The 27857-nt window shown below is 39.7% G+C and overlaps 1 protein-coding gene across 2 annotated transcripts in view; it reads right to left on the bottom strand.

Annotated features, from left to right (window-relative positions):
- Positions 1-4050: 4050 nt before the first annotated feature.
- The window catches only part of LOC117403799 (synaptic vesicle glycoprotein 2C-like), a 61420-nt gene continuing 37613 nt past the window's right edge, over positions 4051-27857 (bottom strand). Inside the window, exons 1-10 of one of the 2 annotated variants that reach the window (XM_058988341.1) lie at positions 20555-20884; positions 19713-19846; positions 17130-17219; positions 16599-16709; positions 15657-15745; positions 13017-13181; positions 11580-11713; positions 9753-9956; positions 8935-9094; positions 4051-7652 (exon numbers count right to left, since the gene is read on the bottom strand). In XM_058988341.1, coding sequence (XP_058844324.1) covers positions 7469-7652; positions 8935-9094; positions 9753-9956; positions 11580-11713; positions 13017-13181; positions 15657-15745; positions 16599-16709; positions 17130-17219; positions 19713-19832 — 1257 coding nt within the window. In that variant the 5' untranslated portion in view covers positions 19833-19846; positions 20555-20884 and the 3' untranslated portion in view covers positions 4051-7468. Of the gene's footprint in view, positions 7653-8934; positions 9095-9752; positions 9957-11579; positions 11714-13016; positions 13182-15656; positions 15746-16598; positions 16710-17129; positions 17220-19712; positions 19847-20554; positions 20885-27857 lie in introns of those variants that run through there. The other variant, XM_058988332.1, reaches the window with a different exon arrangement.

Below are 27857 nucleotides of genomic sequence, written 5' to 3'. Positions count from 1 at the left end.
AATGTAATGGTTCATATAAAATGGTATCATTACCTTTTAACAGGTACATGACAATAATCAGGCTTGCTGATCTTTTACTTTGCATTCTGCATTTTTAAAGTGATTTGTTTATTTCTTATGTGAAAGTCCTTTCCCAAGCAAAGCAGCAGTGGAAGTCATGCAATGTGTCATGCAACGCCACTCTGCCATCACCCAGTATTACAAAACTAGTCACCACTCTAGTGTGTTTTCAAACAAAAATCACATGCATAGTCTGATCTGTTTGCTGTATTGTTATTGAGTCTGAGCCTCAATTTAATGGAGATCCAAGTTAAGACAGCAGCAAGTTACTGAATACAGCGGCATATGGCAGCAGGAAGTAGATGTCATTAATGGGGTTTACAACAGGTCAGTAACCGGCAGTAACAGGTCAGTAACCGGCACCACCAGCTGTGCTGAGTACCAGTGCAGTCACAGATATGCACGCAAGTAGCACACTGTCTCTGTGAGTCATCACTCCAGTGTTTCCATATGGTCAGGTCAGGTGCATCTGCATTGTCGTCTGCCATGTAGTGTTCAAACAAACAAGCAGCACTGCTGACTAATAAGCCCAGAAATCAATCTTTCAAGACAGATTTTCAGGCATTTCTCTCCCACAACGTTTCAAGCTGTTAGCTCAAAGGTGGGTCTGTGTGCTGCTGTTTTTTTTATTTGAGCTACTTCAAAAAGACCTGCTTTAAAATGTCACGTGCAATGTGTTTCCAGAAAGTTCCAGGCTTAGTTGCCTGAAAGCTGTTTTGATTCTGCAGAACGACCAGATGAAAACCTCTTTTAATGGACGGCTCCTCAGTAAATCTACATATTCATTCGTGCAGGTCCACTTATTCAAACATAACGAACAGAAGAAAAGCACAATATCGTCCCATCTTTGTTCATCAGCGCCGTCTTCTTTTATTTATATCATCATTTGTGAGATGCTTGTCTTTTTAAGGTGGTCTGCCAGTGTTCTATAAAGGTTTCCCTGTAAGTCATTTTCTCCTTTGGAAGGACACCTACACAAGCCCACCTTCTGATTACTACTCATGTGCATGCTTTTGTATACTGATTACCACTACTGTTATTACTATTTGACTTGCAAATAAAAATAGAAATATCTAATGCAAATACCAAAAGCAAACTTGAGCAGCATTAAAAAAAAACAAAAAAAAATAATGCTATACTCTATACCAAGGACTTTTTGCTCTAACAAACTAGAAGTAGAATTGAGGTTTTTGTTTAAATGTTTCATTTGAGCGTGCAACTAGGGGCTTTTAGAAAGAAGGTTGAGGCTGTTTGCAGGATTACAGGATTACAAGAATAAAAAAGGTCCTAACCCCTTGGTCCTGCTTTCAGAACATCATCTAGTGTTCTGAATAAAGGTGACCTCAGACTTGTTGTATTGATGTGTCACAGAATTGCAATAATACAGGTATGTAGCATAGCTTGTTTCTTAAGCTGTCAATATTCATATTCTTGGAATAGAGTGAGGTAGTTGCAGGGTTTCATATTGTTCACTAAAATGTGCTCGGTTCAGTATTTATACCACGGTATTTTTAGTAAATAACGTTAGCTCTGTATATATGCAGCCTTGCCTAAACTTTAAAATAGAAATGATGACGTAAATACATTGTGCAGACATGGTGTGTATATACAGGACAGTATTATATATATATATATATATATATATATATATATATATATATATATATATATATATATATATAACAATGGCTAATCGGGAAATTGTAATGCAAATGTAAGCATTACAAGAGCCAATTAAATTGTGTGAAAGGCTTCTACATTCACAGTGTTTTAAAAGTCAAAGCACAGTATCTGCAGACATGTTTCACCCTGTTTGGAGCTCATCAGTGCAACGCAATTGTACTTTGACTTCTGAAAAGCTCAGGAGAGTAAGTGTAAGTATATATATATATATATATATATATATATATATATATATATCACGCTCGCTTCGATAATTCACTATTTTGGTTAATTCACTGTTCAAAAGCCTTAACTAAGGTTCAGAAAAAAGGGGGGCTGGGGGCTTACTGTGTGCTTGAGGTTTGGATTAGAGCAATGTAAAACTGCCCTGACAGGCAGAACAAGGTACACTCTTGAAACCCTAATAAAGTCCCCTGGTTCTACGTACTGTTGTCATTTTGTTCACCATAGCAGCAAACCTCCAAGTGGGCATTGGGTGAATGCAACCCTCCCGGTCTGTTGTTATCCTTTGCGTTTATCACTTGAACAAACCCCCTCACCGTGCTTCCCGATGCTTGTCAGAGGGTAGAATATTGTCTAACACAGTTGTTATTGTGGACAAGCTAGTGCAGGCTGGATCCAGGCACAAGCCCAATATATTCTTCCTGCGTGGCTCATTGGAATTCGATGTGCTCGTGACAAGACACTTACGGGCTTGGATATACACTATACTGTACTGTCCAAAGGCTAACTGAACTGACCAGATTATAAACAAGCCATAACAGATACAAGATGCCAGCCATGCATCCTTCTTTTAATAGGCTTCTGTTGCTACCATCAATAGCACATTTTCCCCAGGCATATCTGTGACCTGTTCATGTAACTTTTAAACCGTCACGTGTTCAAACGCAAACAAACAATGGACCAGGAGCATTCAGACCATGTGACCTGCAGTAAGTACATGGCATCAAGTTCTAGACTGCTGTTGGCTTAAAGAAACAGTATTTCAACAAAACCTTCCCTTCCGAACCCATTTACTGTACACAAGAAAAGCAAATACCAAGACACTTTAAATAAAACACTGTAACTACACATCGGTTTATACTAGCGAGGAGAATGCCTGCAGCTGTACTTTCACTCAAGTATTTGCTTTTCCTCTCTGGAAAGATATTGATGTATAAAGTTGTACCAGGTGAACATTGACATTGGGAGGCACTGGCTGTGTTCCAGGTTCCCATAGTAAACACAGAACAATGGTTCCTCCTGGTCCTACCGGGGGGGCTGGTTTACACTGCTGCTGCTCAGACTGGACACAACTAGACATCTCTGTCTGGAATCAGAGGGAGACTATCCCATGGTACAGTCCTGGCCTCTGACTTCTAATGTAGAACAAAGGGAAATCACCTTCTTTGTTAAAACCGAGATGCACTCACTGCTGAGCGGTTCTGAATTATTCAGTATAGTCTGTGCAGTATGTCAGGTTTAATTGTAACTAGGCCCCAGGATCTTCTACTGTAGAAAAATATCACACGTACCAAAATTATTTATTTTGATTTAGCCTTGTTTGATTCTTGTAAACCCTTACTTCACAGGAGGCAGTGTGGTTCAGTGGTTAAAGTCCAGGGGCTTGTAACCAGTAGGTCACTGGTTCAAATCCCATTTCTGTCACTGACTTGACTCACTATGCGACCCTAAGCAAGTCACTTAACCTCCTTGTGCTCCGTCCTGCAGATGAGATGTTAAATCAATGTCCTATTGTAAGTGACTCTGCATATAATGCGCAGTTCACAGCCTACCTCTGTAGAGCGCTTTGTGATGGTGGTCCACTATGAAAGGCTCTATATAAAGATATTATTATTATTGCTTTGTTATGGGCTGAGCCTTCTTCAATCTCTTTTTGTATCACTAGATTAACATCCGATATCATGTTTTTGAATTTTGTATATGTTTTAAAATGTTCAGTAATAAAGCAATAAAAACAACACTGAGGGGATTCCTCTCTCCTAAGCGCAGGAATCTGAAGCTGCTAACTGAGTCACTGGTTTTCTTCATGCTATGCAGGGGTAATAAAAACACAAAACTTTCTCCCTAGATTTGTCTTGCAACAGATTGTGCATAACATTACGGTGCACTGTTGCTGTAACCAAGGAGACATTTATTTTCCCAACAGGTATGATTAACCTAATGAGAACTTGGGTAAATTGTCCATAAAGCAATTATAAAGATGAGTTTGCATGATCAGCAGCATGAGCACTAAATGCACAGCTCATTGCTCTTCTTTATGGTACTGTATACCAAGGTAGGGAATAAACTGCAAGCACATAAGAATTATTATAGAGAACATAACTCTTTATTTTAATACCCGTGGAGCAACAAAATGCAACCACCTCTATAGGATTTACATTACACCTTTTTTTTCTTTTTTTTCCTCATTACATTAATTATAATTTTGGCAAATATTTTTATACACACTTTCACATATTTTATATATCTATACTGTACAGACAGTCATCCCACACATGGCATGCCCTTTCACAACTATAGACACGACTTTTCAGAGATTCAATGAATGTACACACTTTTAAAATTTTCAAAAACAAACACATTTAACAATAAATAAATAAATAATATAAAAAACATACAACCTGGAAACCAGACACTGAATAGCTTTACCAGAATGACACGGTACATTCACATTGTTTTTTTTAAAATAAATTATTAAATTATCCTTTTTTCAGGTGATCCAGAGAACCTAAAAATGTAATGAATCGACAAACACACACACACACACAGGACAAAGATGACAGACTTTGTTTGTACTGTCAATCACAGAGCTGGTCGAGAATAGAAGGACCATTGCCAAAATCTGGTCAAGAGAGTTGTGGAAGTCACCAAAAAAAATGTAAATAAATAAAAGCTGCGAATAAATTAATCCTCACGACAACGCCTACCGATATATACAATGTTTACAAAAAATAAGAAAATGAAACATTCTTACAAGACAATGTGAATCACAGGCCTAGGTGTAAGTGAACACCCCTGGACTTTTTCAGTACCCTCACTACTAACAGTTGCCTCCTCCTGCATACGTAACACATATCATTATAAAAGTCAATTTCAACACCACTGTGATTGTTTTTTTATCCACGTCAGCTTTAATCAGCTTGAAGTAATTTCACAACAGAAAACGTGCACGCTCGCGCGTGTCTATATCTCTGTGTGTGTGTGTGTGTGTGTGTGTGTGTGCGCGTGTGCGTGTCTATATCTCTGTGTGTGTGTGTGTGTGTGTGTGTGCGCGTGTGCGTGCGTGCGTGTGGGTGTGTGTGTTGCTGTTTTTCTGTTTCAACAACAGCAGTGGTTCTGAGAGACTTTTATTTCGACGGAAGCAACAACTTTCAGTGTTCCGAATGAAGACGTTCTTTGGAGGTTGTGAAATGACTTCAGTATAGTAATGACCAAGGTCATCAAAGCGTAAACACATTTCCAATTGAATGTCGGTCACAAGAGGAAGCAACAGAAAGGAGTTGCTAATGTAATCAAATGAATTCAAAATGACAGCGCCGCTATAGCCATTGTAGCACTACAGAGCTGCTATGTCTATATAATAGTATTTAATTCAGACATCATTCAAAGGTTTCTGTAAAACAGGTATGCTATTTTTTTTTCCCCAAAAAGTCCTGGCAATGCAAGCAAACCAGAGTTGACACATCAGAAAGATAATTGTTACAGTTGCGGTACGGGTACAGTACAAATACAGAAACAACAGGCAGACACAGAGGAGACAAAATGGGTGTATAGTACAGAGAGGTTAATATGTTACAGAGAAGTGACGGGTACTACAGGAGAATCACAGTCGCGAGAGCGCAGACCGGTAATTGATAATTCATATTGATGAGGAATTCATACATTTTTAAAACATGAAAATATGTAGAAAGTGAATTGTTAATAAACTTGGATTTGGCACTGCATGAAAACAAAAATCATCATAAGAGATCTAAAAAAAAACAAGGACGCTATTCCTTGATATTAAAGGATTCTAAATGAAACAGGCACAGCATTAAAAAGGCCATTTAGTGTTTTAAAGGATTTGAAGATCAGGCTTACACAACAGGTACTGCCACTTTAGAGGCATTCAGTACAGAATATGCACACACAGTAATGCCAGATAAAGATGAATTCATTGACAGAGGAAGCTCTTAACAAGCTTGCTTAACTGGGAAACAATGAAAGTGTCAGAAGACAAGTCTAATGTGTGTTCCCTCCAATGCATTGGTGTTTAGAATTATTGTTACTTCATTATACCAACAAAAAAAGCAGAAACACAATCATATGTTTAAAATGGCACACAGTTTAGATATCGATATGGAACTGCATTTGTATTTGTATTTACTATGGCCTTTTCCATCTTAAAATGTAATCTGGTGCAAAAGGTTCAGATATCCGCAGCTTGATTCTCAAAAATATAAGACTTAAGGTTTTGAAAAAGCCGGGGGTGTATCTGTATTCAGATTGTGGCATGTAATCTGGTATCCTATTCCTAGATACATTGCTATATGTCTATATACTGTACCATCCACCTCTACTAGATTTGCATCAGACTGCATTTCACAAGTGAGCTGTAATGTGTTTAATACACAACAGGTGGTATACACATGTATCCTTTATTTTACTACTCGCTCCCAGCTCGTTCCTACCAGTGCCTAGTAACTGATTGGTCCCTAAACTTAAAGGCTCCCAATGACTCAACAGCAACAACATGGCTTGGTAACTCTCTGTGCAAAAGTAATAATCAGGGATAAATGTGGAAAATATAGATTGTATATGTTGATAGAATAAATTATATATTTTTTAAAAAAATCAATAAAACAATGTAATTCATTTTGTTATTTGTTCAAAGTTCCCCTTTGAAATGCTGCAGAGAGCCTGCTAACATATGCATGTTGGTATAGAATGAGCACGCTCAGTGGAACAGAAGTGCCCCACACACGTGGATACACAGGTGACCTGCATGTTTGGACAAAAGTTTTGGCTAATGTCTTGGTCATTGTCAGAGCATGACACACTGAGACATGAGCCAAGATGTTTGCATACTTGATACATGTCTTACTGTTTTAACTTGAACTCGTTGTATCTAAGAGTGTATTATTGAGTGTTTAAGGTTGGTTTATAATGCAGAACATGTGGATATGTGATGAATATGTTGAAAAACACTTTGCAGGGATATGTGCCGCATAGGAGAAAGCAATGCTATGTACTGTAATAAAGTCTAAACTCTGCACAGGGTCCTATGTTTCTGCTGTAACCTGCTACAGATTTGAATACAGCTGCCTTTTAACTCTTGACTAATCCTGCTGGTGTTTTTCCCCCAGCCTGTGTGATGTATTTAACCCACTTTTAAACATCACAAGACACAATAAGAATACAGTGATAGGAGTGGGTTGAGAAGCTTGAGGGTCGCTGTGGGTGCTTTCTTAACACAATACAGTGTCTCACTTAATGAATGTAAATAAACCACATACATGTAGTGGCATCAAAGTATACATGGAGAATAGGCTGACTAAGAATGGGTAATATTAGTGACTGTTTAATTCTTGTTATCTTCAATCCCAAAGCGGATATGCTGGGACGGTATTTAAAACATTAAGAGATGTGAGTAGTTTCTTTTAGCTGCTGAGTATCTAACCCTTTTGAACCTCTACAGCCCGCGAGCAAGACAGCTGGAAGCAGGTCCTCAGAGTTCGGCTGGTTACATGAGCACGTTGGCTCTCGTGTCCGGAAGCCGGAGTCCCACAAGGCCGCCCAAGACCAGGACAGTGGATGCTAGTAGAATGGGGATGGCCTTGGTGATGCCAACCAGCGAGCCGAATATCAGGTTTCCAAGCACTGCTGCCAATTTACAGAGTGCATTGCAGAATCCAAACCCAGTCGCCCTGGAACAGAAGAACACAAAAACCTTAGAACATGAAGGTGATTACAAACATGCACGCACACACGCACGCACGCACGCACGCACACACACATTCATAAAGCACAATAACAGTGCCTCGGAACAACATTCCGGATCCTCTCCAGGATACATTCTGAATGAACGATGAATGTACTGTATAGTTTTGTGGTAATATACTTAATGTGTCTTAATTAAGTAAACCAGAACATTAATAGCAGTACAGACTTTACGTAAATGTGAATAGATTTTGTTTGTAAATCCAAGTGTTCACAATCAGGACCAAGCGAAAGTTCTTCAATTCCAGTAAGTTAGCGTGACATTGAGCATGCAGTTAGATACTCCTACCCTCCTCTGTGCACACATACAGCACACTACAACCATAGATAAAACATGAGCTCCACTCTAAAAAGAAATAGCAGCCTGTTTTCAATGTACAGCACTGTGTTTCTGTGTCTGTGGGAGAAAGCCACACTGTCCTTCCATAACATATAACCCAAGTTTGCTGCATTGTGTTTACTCCCCATCGTGCTTACTACATATCTTGGGGTATCCCTAACAGACCAACAGAGAGTGACTGGAAGGACATTTGATGTTCAGTTCCTACCCGGAAATTGTTTTCTGCCATGGTGACTGCCAAGACTTCTACTGCATTGAAGGACAACACAATGGTCTCATATCTGGTGGGGAATCCTCATGGCAAGACTGTCTACAGTAGTTTAGTGTTACAAAAGCTAAACTCAAACCCGACCTGAAACCCAATTCTGGGCCTCCCTCAAGCAAAGAAGTACGCTGAACTGTGTGACGATTTTGGTTGATAACACCAGACTCAATTCAAGTGACACCAGCAGGCCAAGAAGCTAAGGAATTAGCCTCCATCACCACCTAACCAGGTTTTAGTGTGACTTTCATTGTAAAGGGATTTTGCTGAGGACCTGGTTCCACCTGGTGGATACAAATTGTTACTGCGTTATTCACTTTTAAAGGAAGTGCCATGTTTCTCCACGCAAGTCATAATATAAAGTTCACCACTTCGCAAAAGATTCCCATTGACCCAAGACATTAAATCCTTATACCCGATATAAAGATGATTATACATCTGTGGTAGCAACATTGTACAGCTAAAGGTTAATCTCTACTTATAATAAATATTGATCTTTGATTTTACTCATTGGAACCAGATCCCACTCCTCTTTAAATCTGCAATGAGAGCCTGAGCAAAGTGCAGTGCTGCCTTGTTCAATGCTGTGCTCTGCTGTCACTCTTACCTCCTGTCTGTTGGATAGAGTTCCACAGTGATCACATCCAGGGAGTTCCAGGCTGATATAGTAAGGCCATTGTAAAGGCACAGCATTCCTATCATCATTGACTCACTGGTTCCAAACCACAGAAAGAAGCAGCTGATTCCAGAAAGGACCATAGAGCCACCTACAAACAGCAAGCCAGCAGAAACGTTATCACAAAGAATTGAGCCTGAACGTCTCAATGTTAACAGTGTTGATACGTGCTGTGTGAAATACTACATTTTTAATACAGTATCAACTATACAGCATAGGGTTATTTATTGAATATTCAGTATTTATTCATAGTCTACACTGTATGTACGTTTCTGCTGTTCACCTGTTTTTTTACACACATGGATATTGTCGTCATGTATCTTAAACTCTATTTGAGTGCTTCTTGTTATGGGATATCAGATGCCCACAGTGCTGCAGTGCTTTGAAATGGGGCGAGCTGGTTTCCAGTGTAGTTAGACTGCAGTTAGAACCGACTACTGAATGCTGGCTAGGGAGAGCCTTACTCCTGTAACACAACATTAGCATTCATCCTACTATAACAGGAGCCTTCACTGCAGTCTCAGGAAGGTGGGCTGTTATCGTGAGTTATGAACAGACGGGTGTCTCTGATGCTGATTCACAATCCAAACAGGAGATGCACTGACGCCAATCATAGACATGTGTGTTACACTGGTTACAGAAGTGTCTTTATAGCAGAAAGAGGCAGCAGCAGCAGCTAGTGAACATCTACCGTTCATTTGTGTTGCTGGAAGTGCTCAGCAGTGCACTGCGTCAGGGGGGCACCATACCTAACATTGTCAAGCGTCCAATCTTGTCCATGAGAAGCGCTGACACAATGTTGCCAGGCAGCACTGCTAGCGTGCCCAGGAAGTTGACAAAGTAGACCCAGTAGGCACTATAGTCATCGTCAAAGGTCATCTGACAGCCGGTCTTGTTGTGATGAAACGTGCTGTTTATCACCTCTGTGTTGATGAACTTGGAGTCATCGATATCTAGTGGAAGGGAAACGGTACAGTATGTAAAGAAACAACGCTCATAGATTGACTTCATTGCTCCTTACCACTGTAAATGGATTAATGACATTCCATAACTCAAACTCTGTATTTTTTCGGAGTCAGATTTCTGCACATTTGTTGCTGAAAGATAAATCCCAGTGGTGTGACCCCCGTCCCCCCCCCCCCCCTCCAAGCTATTATAACTTTCCTGACACCTCACATTGCAAATTGTGTTTGGAGACAGTTTGGCGAATCCTTTTGTGTGAAGTGTTCTTAATTGCTCCATTTACTGTCCCTTTAATGTCTGGAAGACAATTTATTAGAACGAGTTTTACTGACTCATCTGTGGCATTCAAAATGACCAAAAGAGGCGCAATAAAAACTGTCCAGATATGGTTGCCTTGGAAACTTTAGAGTCAAAGCCTGAAGTACTAAGTATAGCTATAGAGTTTTAAAAAACCTAGTGTATATACAGTTACTAATTTAAATCTTGGAAGCATGGTAGATATCTTTTCAGGTGCTAGAATATGATACCACTAAGAGTACGGAAAGATCCATATAATAATGCACAAACTGCATTGTACTATTTTGATATTGTGATTATGTTTAAGCAGTTTAAACTACTCCTATGGAATCTCTCTCCCTCTGTTATGTTCTTTCTATGTGAAGCAGTTCGCTTAGAATCAGATAGACCAGATGTCTACTGAAATGAATGGGTTATGTTATTGAAAGTCTGTTTTTCAAGAGTGAATTTCCATTCCATGCAGAAAAGCTTATTGTAATAAAGGGTGAAAGGTCTTCGTTGTTCCTCGTTGTTTCTGCAGGTTACGACTGGTGTGTTGAATCTTAGCAATGTGCTTTAGAGCTAGGACCTCTGAGTCAACGGAAATACTCCATGCACTTTAATTGAGCTCTCTCTCTCTCAGAGGACTTTGCTTTTAGACCTACTGCTGTACCTTTCATTTCAGTACGGTCAGCACTCGTGTCACGGCTCTTACTTCAGGTTGCTTTTTAACCTCTGCAGTGCATTATAAACTGGTGGGCAGATGGATCCTGCGGTTGGTATCTCCCAGATGCTTACAAGTCTGCTTGGGAATGGGTTGGTTCTCTAAGCCGTTTGAAAACAGGGATTGCTATTTCAGAACAATGGGCTAGATTCTCAAAGCTGTTTACTTCAAATCGTCTATAGAATTCTAAAATGAAAAATAATCCACCCCCAAGCTCCTGAATAACATAGTTGTTTTCTTCTCATTCAGTACCGTTATTGGGTCATCCATAGCTATTTTACACTCAATAGTACATCATTTAGAAATACTACAAGAAACTCAATAAATTCAATGACCAATGTTTAGACTTCCTAAGTCTCAATGTCTTCAATCACATTGTTCATGGACTTTGACAATGTGTTCATATACGGTAGAGGCCACTTTCCATACAAAACCAGCTTCGATTGAAAGGCTCTCGTGAATCCAATCGTTTCAACACACCTTCGTTGTCAACTACAGGACATTGCCTCTTTATGGCCCACATTATGTCCCTGTTCCACAGCTCAGTTAGCACAGGGGGCCAGTGCTTCACTAAAGCTTCTTTGCTGCAGTAAAACAGCTTCACAAATCTCACCTGTGTTATAGAAGGTGGCTTCTAAAAAGGTACAGTTCCTGAAGTACGTGCCCAGTGAAGTAACATCGTCAAAGTAACAGTTCTTGAAGGTGAAGTCTATATAGGTTACTGATTTGAATTTCATGCCGATGAACCTGTTAAAAAGAAAGGAGGATGGTTATCACAAAAGGAGTGTTAGGGTGGATATGCTCTCACAGATGGAGATGAAAGCAGGTAAATCAATCCACAAAACAATTAGCGTGTGCCAAACTATTTGAATTCAGGACCTTGACTAGAAAGATTTATATTGAGTTAAGCTGCCAACTTTTTACAAAGTGTTAGAGAACACCCTGGTGTTACTGAGAAATGCATTACTGTACCTGTGCTGCCCCCCCCCCCCCCCCCCATGTTACCTGTATTGCAGCAATATCTTTAATTTTAATGCCAATGGTTTGGATATTTTATTCACACATTATGGGTCATCAGTGATCTGGGAAATACATTTCCCCAGGGTCCAAAAGCACAAAGGGCTAGATTCTCAAAGCTATTTACCTCAAAACGTCATCAGCATGATATTTTCATACAGAAATAACACACCGAATAAAGTTAACAAACCGGAAATAAACAATGGTTTAGAATTGCAATGGTGTTTTTACCGCCATCGGACAAAACTAATGCTAATGACGATTTGCAGTAATTAGCTTTGAGAATCTAGCCCAATGTGTGTTAATGATGATTTGGAGTAACGTTGAGAATCTGTTCTATAGTGTAGAAGTGTGTATAATGGAAACATTAAAATAAACAGGATTATGTCTAAAGTTACATCACTGCAATGCAGACAACACAGGACACAGCAAGCATTTGTTTCTTGGAAACACTGCATGTTGTTCTGTAACACTTTGTATTCTATTCATTAAAAATGCTTTGTTTAATTTGTCTGGGTTCATTAATGGAGTGTTTTACCAACAACGGGTATTGCTTTATATTCTTTATTATGTTTTACCTTTAATTTGACAATTATTTGCCTGAAAACGTTTACCATGGAAGTTTCCATACCACTTAACACGCAGACAGTACAGGGCAGTGAACTCAAGCTACAATACATTACTAAACCCCAAGGAAAAGCCATACAAGGCTGGGAGCTACACAATTATTATTATTTGTTTATTTAGCAGACGCCTTTATCCAAGACGACTTACAGAGACTCGGGTGTGTGAACTATGCATCAGCTGCAGAGTCACTTACAATTACGTCTCACCCGAAAGATGGAGCACAAGACGGTTAAGTGACTTGCTCAGGATCACACAATGAGTCAGTGGCTGAGGTGGGATTTGAACCGGGGATCTCCTGGTTACAAGTCCTTTTCTTTAACCACTGGACCACACAGCCTCCTCAATGAGAAAGCAAGCAAAGACAAAACAAATAAATAAATCCTGGCACTGCAGTCTGATGTCTAACCTGTTGTTGATGTATTCTCCGTCACTGTGGATCTGGTTCTCCAAAGTAAAGTTGAAAGTGAAATTGGCGAGTCTCTCCTTGCTGAAGGTTTTGACCCTTGATGCGTACTCATCAGACTGCAGGTGATTGATGACATCAGGAAACCAGACGGACAGGCCATAGTAACTGTTACCAACAACACAAATGAAGGGTTACACTGCCACTCATAACAGACATCATATTATTAGCTCCAAGCGTGCATTTTTAAACTAGACTGGAAGTCTGGTTAATTACTGTAGTTAATATAAATGCATGTCTATACAGTAATTAGTGCCTTTACTGTATTTTTGACAGTGCTGTATATTAGAAGAACAATAAGCTAATATTTCAATTTTTATTTATTTAAGCAAAACATCCTTACACAATAATACCTCAAAACAGGTCTAAATGCCCAGTGCACACAAATATGCTTCTTAGGTAAGTGTGGTGCTGCTGGGAATTGTTTTGAGTGCATCATGACAATAACCCATCGCATGTTTCCTTATCTTAATAGGACCCGGTTGCTTCAAAAACAACAACCCTGTTCTGTTCACATTGTCACAGGGGAGCCCTGCCCTGACAGCAGAGCTCAATGTGCTGCTGCATGATGGGTATTGCTGGACTGGAAAGGGTACCTTTGTTGCCAGCATCATAAATCACACCACAGCAAGGCAAGATTTTTTTGTGTTGGACCAAACATTCCTAAAAAATGTTATTGTACAACAACATGTTTGAATGAAAGCAATCCTTGCTGCTTCTTCCACTGAAACACTCATTATAGACTGCTATCCATCTATCGCTATGGACCTGAATCCATCAATAAATAGAGCATAGTATGTTGGTAATGGGGGTTATGAAATGTGTGATGTAATACATTACAGATCCAATCCCACTGTAAACTTGGTCAAAAGTTGCTACTACAGTTGAAAACTTGCATGACACTGCCTTTAAATAATACAGTATTTGCTAATTTAACGTTTTAATGAAGTATTCAGCAGTATATCTAATAATCTTATATAAAGATTAGCTCTGAATTTCAGAGGTGCTTTATTTTGTTAAACTCTGTCTGATTCTCAAAACCCAACCTTTAGAATTGCAAGAGAAGTCCTGTGTTTTGTTGTTTAATTTCTCTGTCTCATTCACAGAGGATGTGTCTGGAATGGATCAGCAGATGAACAGGAATGAAACGGAATGAATCAGAGAAGAAAACAAGCTTTGAAAAGGTTCTCCTCCCATTATACTTTCTGCGCTTTCTTTTCTGCCCTAGGTTAACACCTATACTGGGACCTCATGCAAGACTATGGGATTTTCAACACAGACATTCAATAACCAGCACTGTCCACCAAACACAATCTTCAGGGGACTGAGAGGATTTTAATACCAACATATCTCAGCCCAAAGAAAACTAATATTGCTTAGCACCAATACAGAATCACTCCAAGTCAGGGGTGGTAGTGGTGAGCTGAGCCTGAAAATAATTGTCCATTTCCAAATTGGGGAGAAAATAATTGGCAACAACTAAATTTATTTAAAAAAAATAGATGATAAACCATGTTTTTTTTTTTACAATGCTATATACCTCACTGGCTCTACTAAGCTTTCCTTTTTATTACGCTTGTTGTGCTTTGATAATAGTAAACCACGTACATTTTGCATAGGGGCACCTTCTAAACATGCTTCTTTAATCAATGTTAATTATTGATTATTAAGGTAACCAACTTTCCCTAAAGTTTGGGTATCAGTGGAAAGTTACAGTGCCGTTCGAGGGTTTACCTAGAAAGTCTCGTACTTAAGATTTCTTCCTGTGTCCTGTCTGGACAGACAGAATGGCTGAAGCTGATAGTAAGTGTTCAGGCAGAAGGTGCCTATGTTCCCTGTACAGGGACTGACAGTCTTCCTCACTCCATTTACGTCTTAGTTGGTGCTTATCTTGGCGAGAGCTGAGTTCAAATCAGCATGAAGTTTTAACATCTATTCTCGTGTAATGGAAATCATCATGTGACAATGTGACCTTTCAACTTTGTCAGCCCCGCTGCTCTCAGTCTATATCTATGTGGAGTGGGTGGGGTGAGCGCAGTTGAAAAAGCACAGTGTTACGTGATTTGAATAGAATGAGGATGGCAGTTCTGTCCATGCATTTAGGTTACTCCAGACCAGCTCAAAGCAATCTCAAAGCCAAGAAAAAGCAGATTAAGAGAAAAACATAACAACTTATTATGGGAGCAACAGAACCCAGAACCACTCAAAGTGATTACTATAAATATTACGAAATTAAGCTGCCAAAAACACACCAAAAAAAATCAGAGAGAGAACTGACAAGAAAACAAACTTTAAATGGGTTTTGTTCCTGCCATTCGTGTGTCTGCAGGGTCACGCATGGCTAGTATCAAACCCCCAGACAATGGGAATCCTATCACAGCAGAAGATTTCAATACTGTACATTATAAGCCCCACGAATCGACTCAGCCAGTCAGGCACCAAGTATATATGAGGGCAACAGAACACAGAACCACTCACACTGAGGGCAAACACCATGACAGAAACCATGCTTGTTTTTTTAATTTTTGTAACTTATTGACTGGTACTTTTTCCAAAACAAATCGACCACATAATAACACTTACCCAAAAGACAGTGTAAACCAGACGATCGCAAGCTTAATGGTATTATCTTTCACAGGGTAGTGGAAGCATCTCATAAACGTCAACCAAATCTGCGCAGAAAGGAAGGTTCTTCCATTAAAACAATGCCATGTTCCATGAGGCCAAGAGACGTCCAGTACAGGTTTGAAGAAAATATATAATTTGCTTGGAAAGAGACATTTTGAAGAGAATGTCTCTGTGTTACAGCAATGAAGAGAATGTCTCTGTGTTTAAACAAGGTTCACTGATTTATTTTTGCATTGAAGGGGCGTGTCGATTACCCTTGTGTAAAATAGGCTTCCATTAAATGTCTCTGTTCTTTCCATTCTAAGAGTTCTCCCTGGTAAAGCTGTTCAGTCATTTTACAGTTTAACTAGCTTTCCCTTGTTTGTAATATCATCTCAGTGATTAAATCATATTTGTCTCTGTGGACTCTCTTTGTATTAGTGCTAAACTATTGAGATGTACCTGTGCTGGCCCTGCAGGCACAAAGTGAAGAAACTAAACTAAACTAAACTCACTGTGCTTTCTATCCTTCCGCTAAGATTCACATTCTTATTTTGCAATGCTATGTATGCATGTACAGTGTGTATTATTAAGAATATGAAGGTTCTGGATTGGTATACCACAGAGCAAAGTCAGCACGGGCAATTGCAAGTGTAACAGGCAGGGCTGTGTGATACCCTGCCGTTAGCGATTCTGTCCCGTGTCTCTGAGATGGGAGTGCAGGCGAGCCTGGCTCTTTTCATGCTGTTAAGACTATCTTACAGTGTGCAGGGTCGCTGGTGTGCCTGGTTACTCACGGTGTCTTGAGATGGTCTGCAGAGTTAGTGCACGGTGTGCAGGGCTGTGTGTTCTTACTCCCACTGACTTTACATTACATCGGGGAAAGAGATTGTGAAAGCAGAACCTGGATGCACTCACCCCATAGAGCTCTGAGCGGATTTGTACAAAGCCCCTTGAAAACCAGTTTCCAGTCTCAGTCTGCATTTCAATCAGCTCATTAATCTGCTTTGGAGTCTTGATTCTGTTAACCTGGAAAAATGAACCAGAGCAGAGGGCTTGGAAGCTGCTCGCAGAGCAATGCAAATACTCTGCCTGCTTTTACATACAGCTCTGGCCCTATAACTATATATCAATCCTAAAATTCTAAGTGTAGCAAAACATTTGGCCATAGCTGTATATATAACAATTCTTGTAAAACTAGAATCCTTAGTGAATCTCCACTATACCCTTTTCCCCTGCAAGTGTTTATTTAAAAAAAAAAATCTGAGCATATTTTTCTATTAGTCAGTATTCATATTTAACTAAAATCCTTTGCAATCCCTGTGCAATGTGTCACATCTACTGCACAGTAAACTATGATCTCTGTGCATTTCAAGGAGGATTAGAATGGATAACAGAACAAGCTTCTTAATGTCTGCCCCCCCAAGCTCCTCTCTGATCGGTACTCACAGTAAAGACCTTCTCCGGCTGCCCACGAGCTCTCATGTTGGTATCGTGGATCTGTTTAAGAATCATCCAGGCTTCATCATGCTTTCCAACCTGTTTAAAGAAAGAAGCAATCAGCAGAATAAGGTCAAAGGAGGCTTAAGGGTCTGCTCTTGAAGAGGGATTTGTGTCTCCCAAGCCCATACACCTACTCTGCTGAGTTCACACAGCCAAATACTGTATGTGGGAAATTTAGACCTGCAAGACTTTAGCATGGTACAGTGCCTTGCGAAAGTATTCGGCCCCCTTGAACTTTGCGACCTTTTGCCACATTTCAGGCTTCAAACATAAAGATATGAAACTGTAATTTTTTGTGAAGAATCAACAACAAGTGGGACACAATCATGAAGTGGAACGAAATTTATTGGATATTTCAAACTTTTTTAACAAATAAAAAACTGAAAAATTGGGCGTGCAAAATTATTCAGCCCCTTTACTTTCAGTGCAGCAAACTCTCTCCAGAAGTTCAGTGAGGATCTCTGAATGATCCAATGTTGACCTAAATGACTAATGATGATAAATAGAATCCACCTGTGTGTAATCAAGTCTCCGTATAAATGCACCTGCACTGTGATAGTCTCAGAGGTCCGTTTAAAGCGCAGAGAGCATCATGAAGAACAAGGAACACACCAGGCAGGTCCGAGATACTGTTGTGGAGAAGTTTAAAGCCGGATTTGGATACAAAAAGATTTCCCAAGCTTTAAACATCCCAAGGAGCACTGTGCAAGCGATAATATTGAAATGGAAGGAGTATCAGACCACTGCAAATCTACCAAGACCTGGCCGTCCCTCTAAACTTTCAGCTCATACAAGGAGAAGACTGATCAGAGATGCAGCCAAGAGGCCCATGATCACTCTGGATGAACTGCAGAGATCTACAGCTGAGGTGGGAGACTCTGTCCATAGGACAACAATCAGTCGTATACTGCACAAATCTGGCCTTTATGGAAGAGTGGCAAGAAGAAAGCCATTTCTTAAAGATATCCATAAAAAGTGTCGTTTACAGTTTGCCACAAGCCACCTGGGAGACACACCAAACATGTGGAAGAAGGTGCTCTGGTCAGATGAAACCAAAATCGAACTTTTTGGCAACAATGCAAAACGTTATGTTTGGCGTAAAAGCAACACAGCTCATCACCCTGAACACACCATCCCCACTGTCAAACATGGTGGTGGCAGCATCATGGTTTGGGCCTGCTTTTCTTCAGCAGGGACAGGGAAGATGGTTAAAATTGATGGGAAGATGGATGGAGCCAAATACAGAACCATTCTGGAAGAAAACCTGATGGAGTCTGCAAAAGACCTGAGACTGGGACGGAGATTTGTCTTCCAACAAGACAATGATCCAAAACATAAAGCAAAATCTACAATGGAATGGTTCACAAATAAACATATCCAGGTGTTAGAATGGCCAAGTCAAAGTCCAGACCTGAATCCAATCGAGAATCTGTGGAAAGAACTGAAAACTGCTGTTCACAAATGCTCTCCATCCAACCTCACTGAGCTCGAGCTGTTTTGCAAGGAGGAATGGGCAAAAATTTCAGTCTCTCGATGTGCAAAACTGATAGAGACATACCCCAAGCGACTTACAGCTGTAATCGCAGCAAAAGGTGGCGCTACAAAGTATTAACTTAAGGGGGCTGAATAATTTTGCACGCCCAATTTTTCAGTTTTTTATTTGTTAAAAAAGTTTGAAATATCCAATAAATTTCGTTCCACTTCATGATTGTGTCCCACTTGTTGTTGATTCTTCACAAAAAATTACAGTTTCATATCTTTATGTTTGAAGCCTGAAATGTGGCAAAAGGTCGCAAAGTTCAAGGGGGCCGAATACTTTCGCAAGGCACTGTATATGGTGTATATCATTAGTAAAGCAATGTTCTTGTTAAACGCCCCACTCCAAGCACAGTATACCGTTTCTTATATTTTTACATATAGTTATTAAACTGAACAGACTGAAACTCGAACTGCCAGCTTAGCAGCTTTGCAAGCAAGCCCTCTACCCTCAAGACTTGAGCGGGCAGAGCTCCATAGGCGAGCTAGCTAAAGCTCTTGAGAGCGAGTATTCTCTGCAGTCACTCTCATCGCCCACTAGAGGGAGCAGAACACCAAGTTCCTTAACCCTGCCTGTAGGGAGGAGCTTGTGCTGACCAACCACATGTCTGGAATGAACTGAGCTCTGTTGTAGTGGTAGGAGGTCAGAAATGGGAAGGTGTAGGTTGAAGATGTTGTAGTCCTCAGGTATTAATCAAAGGAGGCTAATATCTTTAGCCATATCTTTCAATTTATTTCAAATCAGAGTATATGCTAGCTAACATGGCTATCAATATGGCTGTCTTACACATAGAAGTATGCTATCATTTCTCTATTTGAAGCTCAGATATGGACTGAGGTGTTTTATAAATAAATACATACATTTTGAAATGCATTCAGGTGTGTAGGCTGTAGTTAAGGAACACAACAGTTTAGAAGAGTTTTGTGAGTATTAACACAGTCTTTAAAATACCTTGTGGTACAGAGTAAATACCATTAAAGCTTTGTCCTTACCTCCAAAAAGTATCGTGGGCTTTCTGGCATGAAGGTGAGAGACACGACAGAGCAGACGCAGGGAAAGGCACATACAACCACAAACACTCGCCAGCTGTGAAACTGGTAGGCTGAGCCCATGCTGAAACTCCAGCCTGTTAACAGATAAATGAACAGCGTTAGTGTGCCACTGGGACAGAGTCCCGTTCGTTTTCATCAGCAGCAGACCAAGATAAAACCACTTTCAAATAGGACTCTGCCAGCCCCAGTCCAAACTGTAGGCTGGCAGAACAGCTCTCTTCACTTTGCATTGATGGGAGAGAAGCTTCAACTGGAGAAAAAAATAGGGTTAAACAAAAAAAACACAAGGCACACAGCTGATCTTTGAACTTTGTGTGATATCCGGTTGCAGGCTGCAGATGGAGCTGATATTGGAACAACATGAGATTGTGTTTTACAGATTGGCCTCATGGTGCACATTGTCTGCTTACTATTCATGGAACACCCCTTCTTGGCAGCAGACACAGATCTGAAAGAGTCACTGCTATTCTAGACGGCTGTAGGGCAGCATTGGCTACATCATAATAAATGGGTCTAGAAATGTGGGGAAAACACCAACTGGACTGATATAGTTTAATAGTGGCAGTATTTAGATCCATCACTGTTTAGATCATTAGAATATACCTCACTATCTTTTACTAGGAACTTTTAGGAATATACTCTAAAATAGTTAAGACAATTACGTAAGTATTAAGTAATGCATCTCTCAACAGCCTTTCTCTGGGACGACTTTTAAAATCAAAACTCCTTAAATCGTCTCCAAATAGCAATGCATTTTAGTGAAACTGTCAAAGATTCCTTACCTGTCAATAGCTATTTTAAAAGCGTTCCTAAAACCTAATCAATATCTACGTTACCCTTTAACAACAATAGATTTTCAGCCCAAGGATACATCCCCTCCCGACAACATGGCAGGTTATAGTTTTTTTAAATTTTTTTATTGCAGTTCCGATTGCGTGGTTTTCCTCCCTCTTTCATTAGCACTAGCATTATTATCATCCACTTTTCTTCTGGTTCTTTGCATGTAGTTTATGCTTCCGTTTGGAATACATGCTATAGATGAACACGTGCTGGTGCTGCTGCTACGCTTCTGTTCAGACTCGCTCAGTGGTCTTCCAGCCGCAGTCGTGCGCCCTACTGCAGTAGTGCAAGGATGCACCGCTGTGTGTTAGACTATCTGCATGTCCTCAATTCATGTACAAAAGACCACTGAAGAACCAAAACATTACAAGGGGGCAGGGTTAATAGAGCTAAAAAGAGGTAAGCATTCGTCCCTTTAAGTTAGCGATTATATGAAAATTATCTAAATACGTTGAAATGAATGACACACTAATACAAGACAATTACGTTGCCTAGTTGTATAAGGAAATGATTTGTCCAAGTACACAGCAGTTAAGTTGTAGTTGCTATTTTATATACAGTGCCCAGATGAACTATAATAATAATCTATGAATTTAAAAATAGTGTGTGTGTGTATACTGTGTCCCATACTGTACCCACGACTCCAGTCTTTTCTGGGCCATGACGTTTATAAAAATGCATCCTAGATGCTCATTAATCTTTAAGAAGCAGAGCTGAAGCTTTTTGCTGAGTTTCAATGACACGGGTACCATGAAGTTCCCAATGATACCCCAGGCTCCTAACAATAGCACCACTCTGTATTGTAGCCCAGCTGATGTCTTTTCTCAAAGGACCTGCAGGCGTTCTCCCCAAGGACACTACATTCTTATGGGGTGATACTGCTTCATACATAAAAGATGCTCGATAATCCCTGATAACCTACTGAGTCCTCATCATCGGAAGTTGCAAGTAATATCCCTACGCACCAAGGAGAACAAAAGAAAAAGAAGAAAATCAAACTACTTTCCCCAAGCGGAATAATACAAAATCTTTGACATATGATCACTGTAATACCCTCTTGGTTAAAGAAATCTGTGTAAGCCCTGCTTTCAACTTGTCTTGCATATCATTGTTGATTTTATCTGGAGTGTGTCCCCGCCCCTTCAATGCCTTCTTTCCTGTCAGTAACCAGCCAGCTGCTTCTATTGACTGATGCGCTTTGCAGCCAGTAACACGCTTGACCCTGAAGATTCTAATCAAAATGACCAAGGGGAAGTGAAACAGTGAGAGACTTCCTGAAAAAAGGCAAGCAAACTGTAAACTTTCTTTAACCTGCCCCGTGCAATGTTTTAATATTAAAATACATATTTGCTATAAAATGTGTTTATTTCTCAATAAAAAAAGAAAGTAATCCTATATTAAAGACTACTTGTAAAGAAGGACCACTGTCTTAAGTGTTACAAACATATCCTCAGCCCACAATGTGTAGCGTGAGTCTGGCATTGAATGTTCAGAATGGAGTGAATCATGTATCTGCACTGAAAGCACAAGGTGTAACTGAAGTAATTAAGCTACTCTTGAAGTGGAGGAAAGGAAATCTGTGCTTGTTGTCTGTTAGCTGAATGATTGCTATCAAACACATCTGCTGTGGGGGTAGTGTTCCTGGAGTATGAATACAAAACGGACTTCAAAAGCTAAATACATGAGAGCACATTAATGTAGGGTTGTGTTTGTTTGCATTCTGCTGAATGAATTCAAGCATGAAAGCCTTGAAGCGTTGAGGAAAGACAATGTAATTGAATCATTTTCCAAACGGCTATTACTGTGGTTTCCCCAGAGTTAAACTCTGCCCCTTTCAAGTGGTGCAGCCTCTCGTCATTAATCTTCACAGCAGCAGCCAGTTCCAGGGGTGTCACAGAGAGTTAAAGCCATCGTCCCAGCTGTGTCTTGGGAGCGCTTGTTCAGGACCATTGCACAGAACAGAAATCTTATCAGCCTCAGAGACCACAGCAGCCTTCCCCCTGCTCAATATCACCTTCTCACTCTGCTGAGTACCAAAAATGACCACATGAATCACAACGACAAGGCCTGCAGTGCGAGATATCAGGCTCTGACAGAGCAAGAAAAGATTGGTGCGTGGGCTTTTTCTGTTCGAGACACAATGAAACCAGGATAATACTACCATTATCAAAAAAATAAGATATATTCCTTTCAGGTGCATAGTCCAGCTTCTTCAAAATAATAATTAGATTTCCCATGCAATATCTTAAACGCTTTGGAATTCAGTGCACTTCGCAAGGTATAATAAATCAATTGACCTGTCATTAAACAAAAACACATTAAGCGCTGCTGTAAATCTGGGTAAAGCATCAATATTTTGCAGAGTCTGGTAAGGCTGGTAGGTTGTATTATTCCACTGCACAGATCGGATATGGTGTAAGCTCGCTATTTTTCATGTCCTGACTAAGAGATCCTATCAACGCTTGAAGCAGTATTATACTACCTCTGGTGTGCACTGCAATGCTGTGCCTTAGTGTTCAATAGATAGACAGATAGACAGATACTGTATATAGATAGATATTGTATAGATATATGCCTGAAGCTTCACCAAGGAGTGAGCATGTCAACATTTCAGCAGTGACACACAAGATGTGATGTTATAATTGCATTTCTTTACGAATGTAATGGAGATCCCCAGAGGGTTAATGCTGAGCTGATACCATTGAAAATCTCATTACAGGGATTATGTATGTAATTGAGTCGAGTGTACGGCTGGCTGAGTCAGCAGCCCATGAGATTTATGTACCTACAAAGATCTGCAGAGTCCTTGGGCAGGACTCCCTGACTCACTGACGCTGCCACTGCACCTTATGTTCTGCAAACAAGCCTTTTTGAATAAGCACTGAATCTTCCTCTGGTGATGCACTGCCAGTGGCAAAAGCAATGCAGCAGAACCAATCCCACTGATAAGGCTGTCACTGGAAAATGAATGCACTGCATATTTTTAAATCTGGGTACAAAGAGCAGCTAATCAATAGACCTAAATTATAAACCCACACTGCATTTCTTTATTTGCAATTGCAGTCCTTAAAGGTTTTATTTTCCAATTGTAAGCTTCTTATGTAAAATACACATGCACACAGAAATGTCCTTTTCTCCCACCTTGCAAAGCAGATGCTGCATTTCTTTACCATGAGGTGTGCAAGCTCAGTAAGACAGCTAGAGGTTTCAGCACACGATGCTGTGATTCTTAAGAAATAGTTGTAGTATTATGATTTGTGTTGGCATTTGCAAGTCTGTGTTTCACTAAATAGAATCCACTGCAGACCTAACTTTCAGCATGGGAACAGTGCAAAGTAAAGAGACCAACAACTGCAACATGCCAGCTCTGAAAGTGCTTTCAGTGCATGCTGTACTCTCATGGGAAATGAGGTAGAATTAGAGTAATTCTGTATACATTAATATAGTGGCACTCGTAAACCAGGGATACATGGGGGTTGTTATCGAGTTGAGGATGTTTTAAGTTAAGTAAAAGTTAAATAAAATTCATAATTAGTTAAATGCATTTAAATAGTTGTGTGTAGCTTTCAATAATTAGTATTGTAGTATTTAGTAAATTAAAATGTAACTGACCATTTTCATAAGTACTCCATTCAGTAGTCCATGAGCACATTGTTGTTTACATGCTAATGATCTGTTGGGAAGAACTAGCAGGGATTGTGGGATAGTGGAGGACTGGTGTTCCTGTATGGTGAGTGTTCCATACATGCTAATCGCTGTCTGCCTCGTACCCCCACTTGCTATCTAAATGAAGCTGGTTGTTACTCCGAACCTGACACTGAATGTAATGTCATCAAAAGAGGGGGGGGGTTCTAGTTCTTGAATACAACAATTCACATAATGATTCATCCACACCAATCACTTGATGAACAACAATTTTAAATTCAATTTGGTTTACAAGGACAAGGACAAACTGCATTTACCTTTATAAATACCTCCCTGCATCCTTTTGGAGGTCAGAAATGGTTATTATTTATGGTTTACACAATACATTACCAGTCACCACATTTTGAGAGCTTCTACTGTATTTAAAATGTGTACCTCATTCATTTTTCCAGTTCCATTTCGTAATGAAATGAATAAAGCTAATTAGAACAATGTGTAGCATAGCTGGTGTGCAAGCTTGCCATTGCATCGTTTGCATTATGCTATTTTTTATTGATGATCCCCCTTTATTTCCTGCTTGGTCTGTGATAAATCACTGCTTGCTATCCCGCACTCCCCCTCTCTATTGCAGTAACTGGTTCATCCTTTAAATAACCCCAGCTCAGCTCCACATTAATCATTTAACCTGCACTCACACAGTCCAATCACTTAGAGAAATGACAGGTCACATGTGATTTGTGCAAAAGAGACTGAGAACAATCCAGCCGCTTTCCTTTTAGTGTCACCAAAGCACCAGCCTTGGCAACCCATTCACAGAAACACTGACACACATATGGGTCTATGCAGCGGAGTTTCAACTCAAAACATCAAAACGTGTTACTTGCTGTTTGCAACACTGTCTTGTATTCTGTGACAAAAAGTGACTGCGATAAAATGTGATTCAAAAAGACTTCAACATTACCTTGAAGGAGTGCTTGATGGTGGCAAAAATCTACTTTGAGTCAAAAGATATGTTGCTAAATGAATGCTTGTTTCCAAAAAAAGAATATAAATCCAGAAATGACAAAGACTGCAAAAGCCTCCATCTTACAGTTTCATATGTCTTCCAGCCTCCTTGACTGAATATTCTTTAATTTCCAACACAATAATAACCTAGTGCATGATACCATGGGCCATAGTGAGTGTTTCCTTTTCACTGGTGCCATTTGGGGAGAAACATTGTCAGAAACAGCACCCCCTAAAGTATAGGAGCAGTCCTACTGGGTCATCCATGTACAAACCTTAACCAAAACATGTTTGCTTATATTTTATATAATACCCCTTTGTTCAAGTCAATTCGTATCTGGGGTCTATTCAATTGGTCTAAACGCTGGTGGGTCTAAATACTGCCATTGTATAAATCATTGAAGGGAGACTGAGAAAACCAAGTCTCTTGGATGCATTTTAGCCTGTATTTAATCTTTGGTTCTATTTAAACAAATTCAATTTGTGGCTGCATTTAGATCCTCTACTGTTTAGACAATTGAATAGGCTGGACCTCCCATTCGTGAAGCCTTCAAGCAACCTCTCATATCTAATTTCATATCTAGGCAGTTGGACTGTCTCCAGGCCTATATCATTTCTCCAGGTGCAGTATTTGGCAGCAAAGTCACACAGGCAGTCCAACCCTGTCAGGAGACTGACACACTATCACTGTCATCGAAGGTCATCTGGGATTAGAGAGAGGACAATGAGACTGTACCTTGACTGACTGCAAGGTAGCACAGGGTTCCAAGACCTCAATGCCATTACTTGTGCTGTGATGTTGCATGACCACGATGATGATGACGATGATGATGTGATGATGATGATGATGATGATGATGATGATGATGATGTGATGGTGATGATGACGATGATAATGAAGTGATGACGATGACGATGATGACGATGATGATGTGATGATGATGATGATGTGATGATGATGATGACTATGATGATGTGATGATGATGACGATGATGATGATAATGTGATGATGATGACGATGACCATGATGATGTGATGATGATGACGATGATGATGTGATGATGATGTGATGATGTGATGATGATGATGACTATGATGATGTGATGATGATGTGATGACGATGATGATGATGATGATGTGATGATGATGATGATGTGATGATGATGATGACTATGATGATGTGATGATGATGACGATGATGATGATAATGTGATGATGATGACGATGACCACGATGATGTGATGATGATGACCATGATGATGTGATGATGATGACCATGATGATGATGATGTGATGATGCTGATGACGATGATGATGTGATGATGTGATGATGATGATGATGTGATGATGATGATGATGTGATGATGCTGATGACGGTGATGATAATGGTAATGACGATGATGATGATGATGTGATGATGCTGATGACGATGATGACGTGATGATGATGACGATGATGATGTGATGATAATGGTGATGACGACGATGATGATGACTTTACTAATTAAGGGGGCAATCTTGCTTTAAGTTCAGGGCTGTTTAGCTTGAGAGCTCTGGGACAGGAAAAGTACAATAGTTGGCCACCCAAGGTACCTGTGATTGTATCATCTATCACTGCTCTCTCCCTCCCTGCATCAATACCAACAAGATAGTTCAGAGGGTTCAGAGGGAGCAGAATGCAAATACACACACTTTCCAGTTATTGCAACCAGCTTTTAGAAATATGTGACATTTTAAGCTGATATAACCATTGACTTTTAAAAACCATTATACCACATGGATTAACAGGATAGCTTTTTTTAAAGGACTACATCTTTGTGAACCACTTTATCTTCCACTAATGAAACATAATTACCAGATTAGAACACTAGGCTATGGCAGGCAGGCATTAGGCAGAATAATTAATGAGCTGCAGTGAAAAGTTATGTGTTATTACAAGCAAGTCCTTCAGCTGTTAAAGCTGTACCGCTATGGACAAAAGTTTTGCATCACCTAGAGTTTTTGGAAAATAAAAATATCTATACATAATTTAGATCTTTTATTTAACAACATGTAATCAAAGAAACTACAAAATGATTCAGAAGGGTTCATTCGACTTTATGAAGCAAAATTAGTTAATTCTATAGGGTGATGCAAAAATGTTAGTCATAGCTGTTGCCCCTCAGGGTTATAATTTATTTATTCATTCGTTTATTATAAACTAATTAACTTCCTGAAGATTTCATTTCAAATACATTTTCTTCACTTCGATGTTATAGAGTAGCCATCTCTTCCATGTTGGTTTGCCCCTACTGTATCAGCGTTCTGTATGTTTCTTTGCTAGCAGATAGAGTCCCTTTCCAGAAACATGCAGGGCTCTATTCAATTGATCTATTATTATTATTATTATTATTATTATTATTATTATTATTATTATTATTATTATTTATTTCTTAGCAGACACCCTTATCCAGGACGACTTACAATCGTAAGCAAATACATTTCAAGTGTTACAGTACAAGTAATACAATAAGAACAAGATAAATACAATGACTTTGGTCAAGTAATACAATAAGAGCAAGATAAATACAATGACTGATCTACACCAGTGATGCGC

Source organism: Acipenser ruthenus, chromosome 2 (genome assembly GCF_902713425.1).
Source record: "Acipenser ruthenus chromosome 2, fAciRut3.2 maternal haplotype, whole genome shotgun sequence".
Lineage (NCBI taxonomy): Eukaryota > Metazoa > Chordata > Actinopteri > Acipenseriformes > Acipenseridae > Acipenser > Acipenser ruthenus.
The sequence above is the reverse complement of the archived record's forward strand: the minus strand, read 5'-3'. Positions and strand labels throughout refer to the sequence as shown.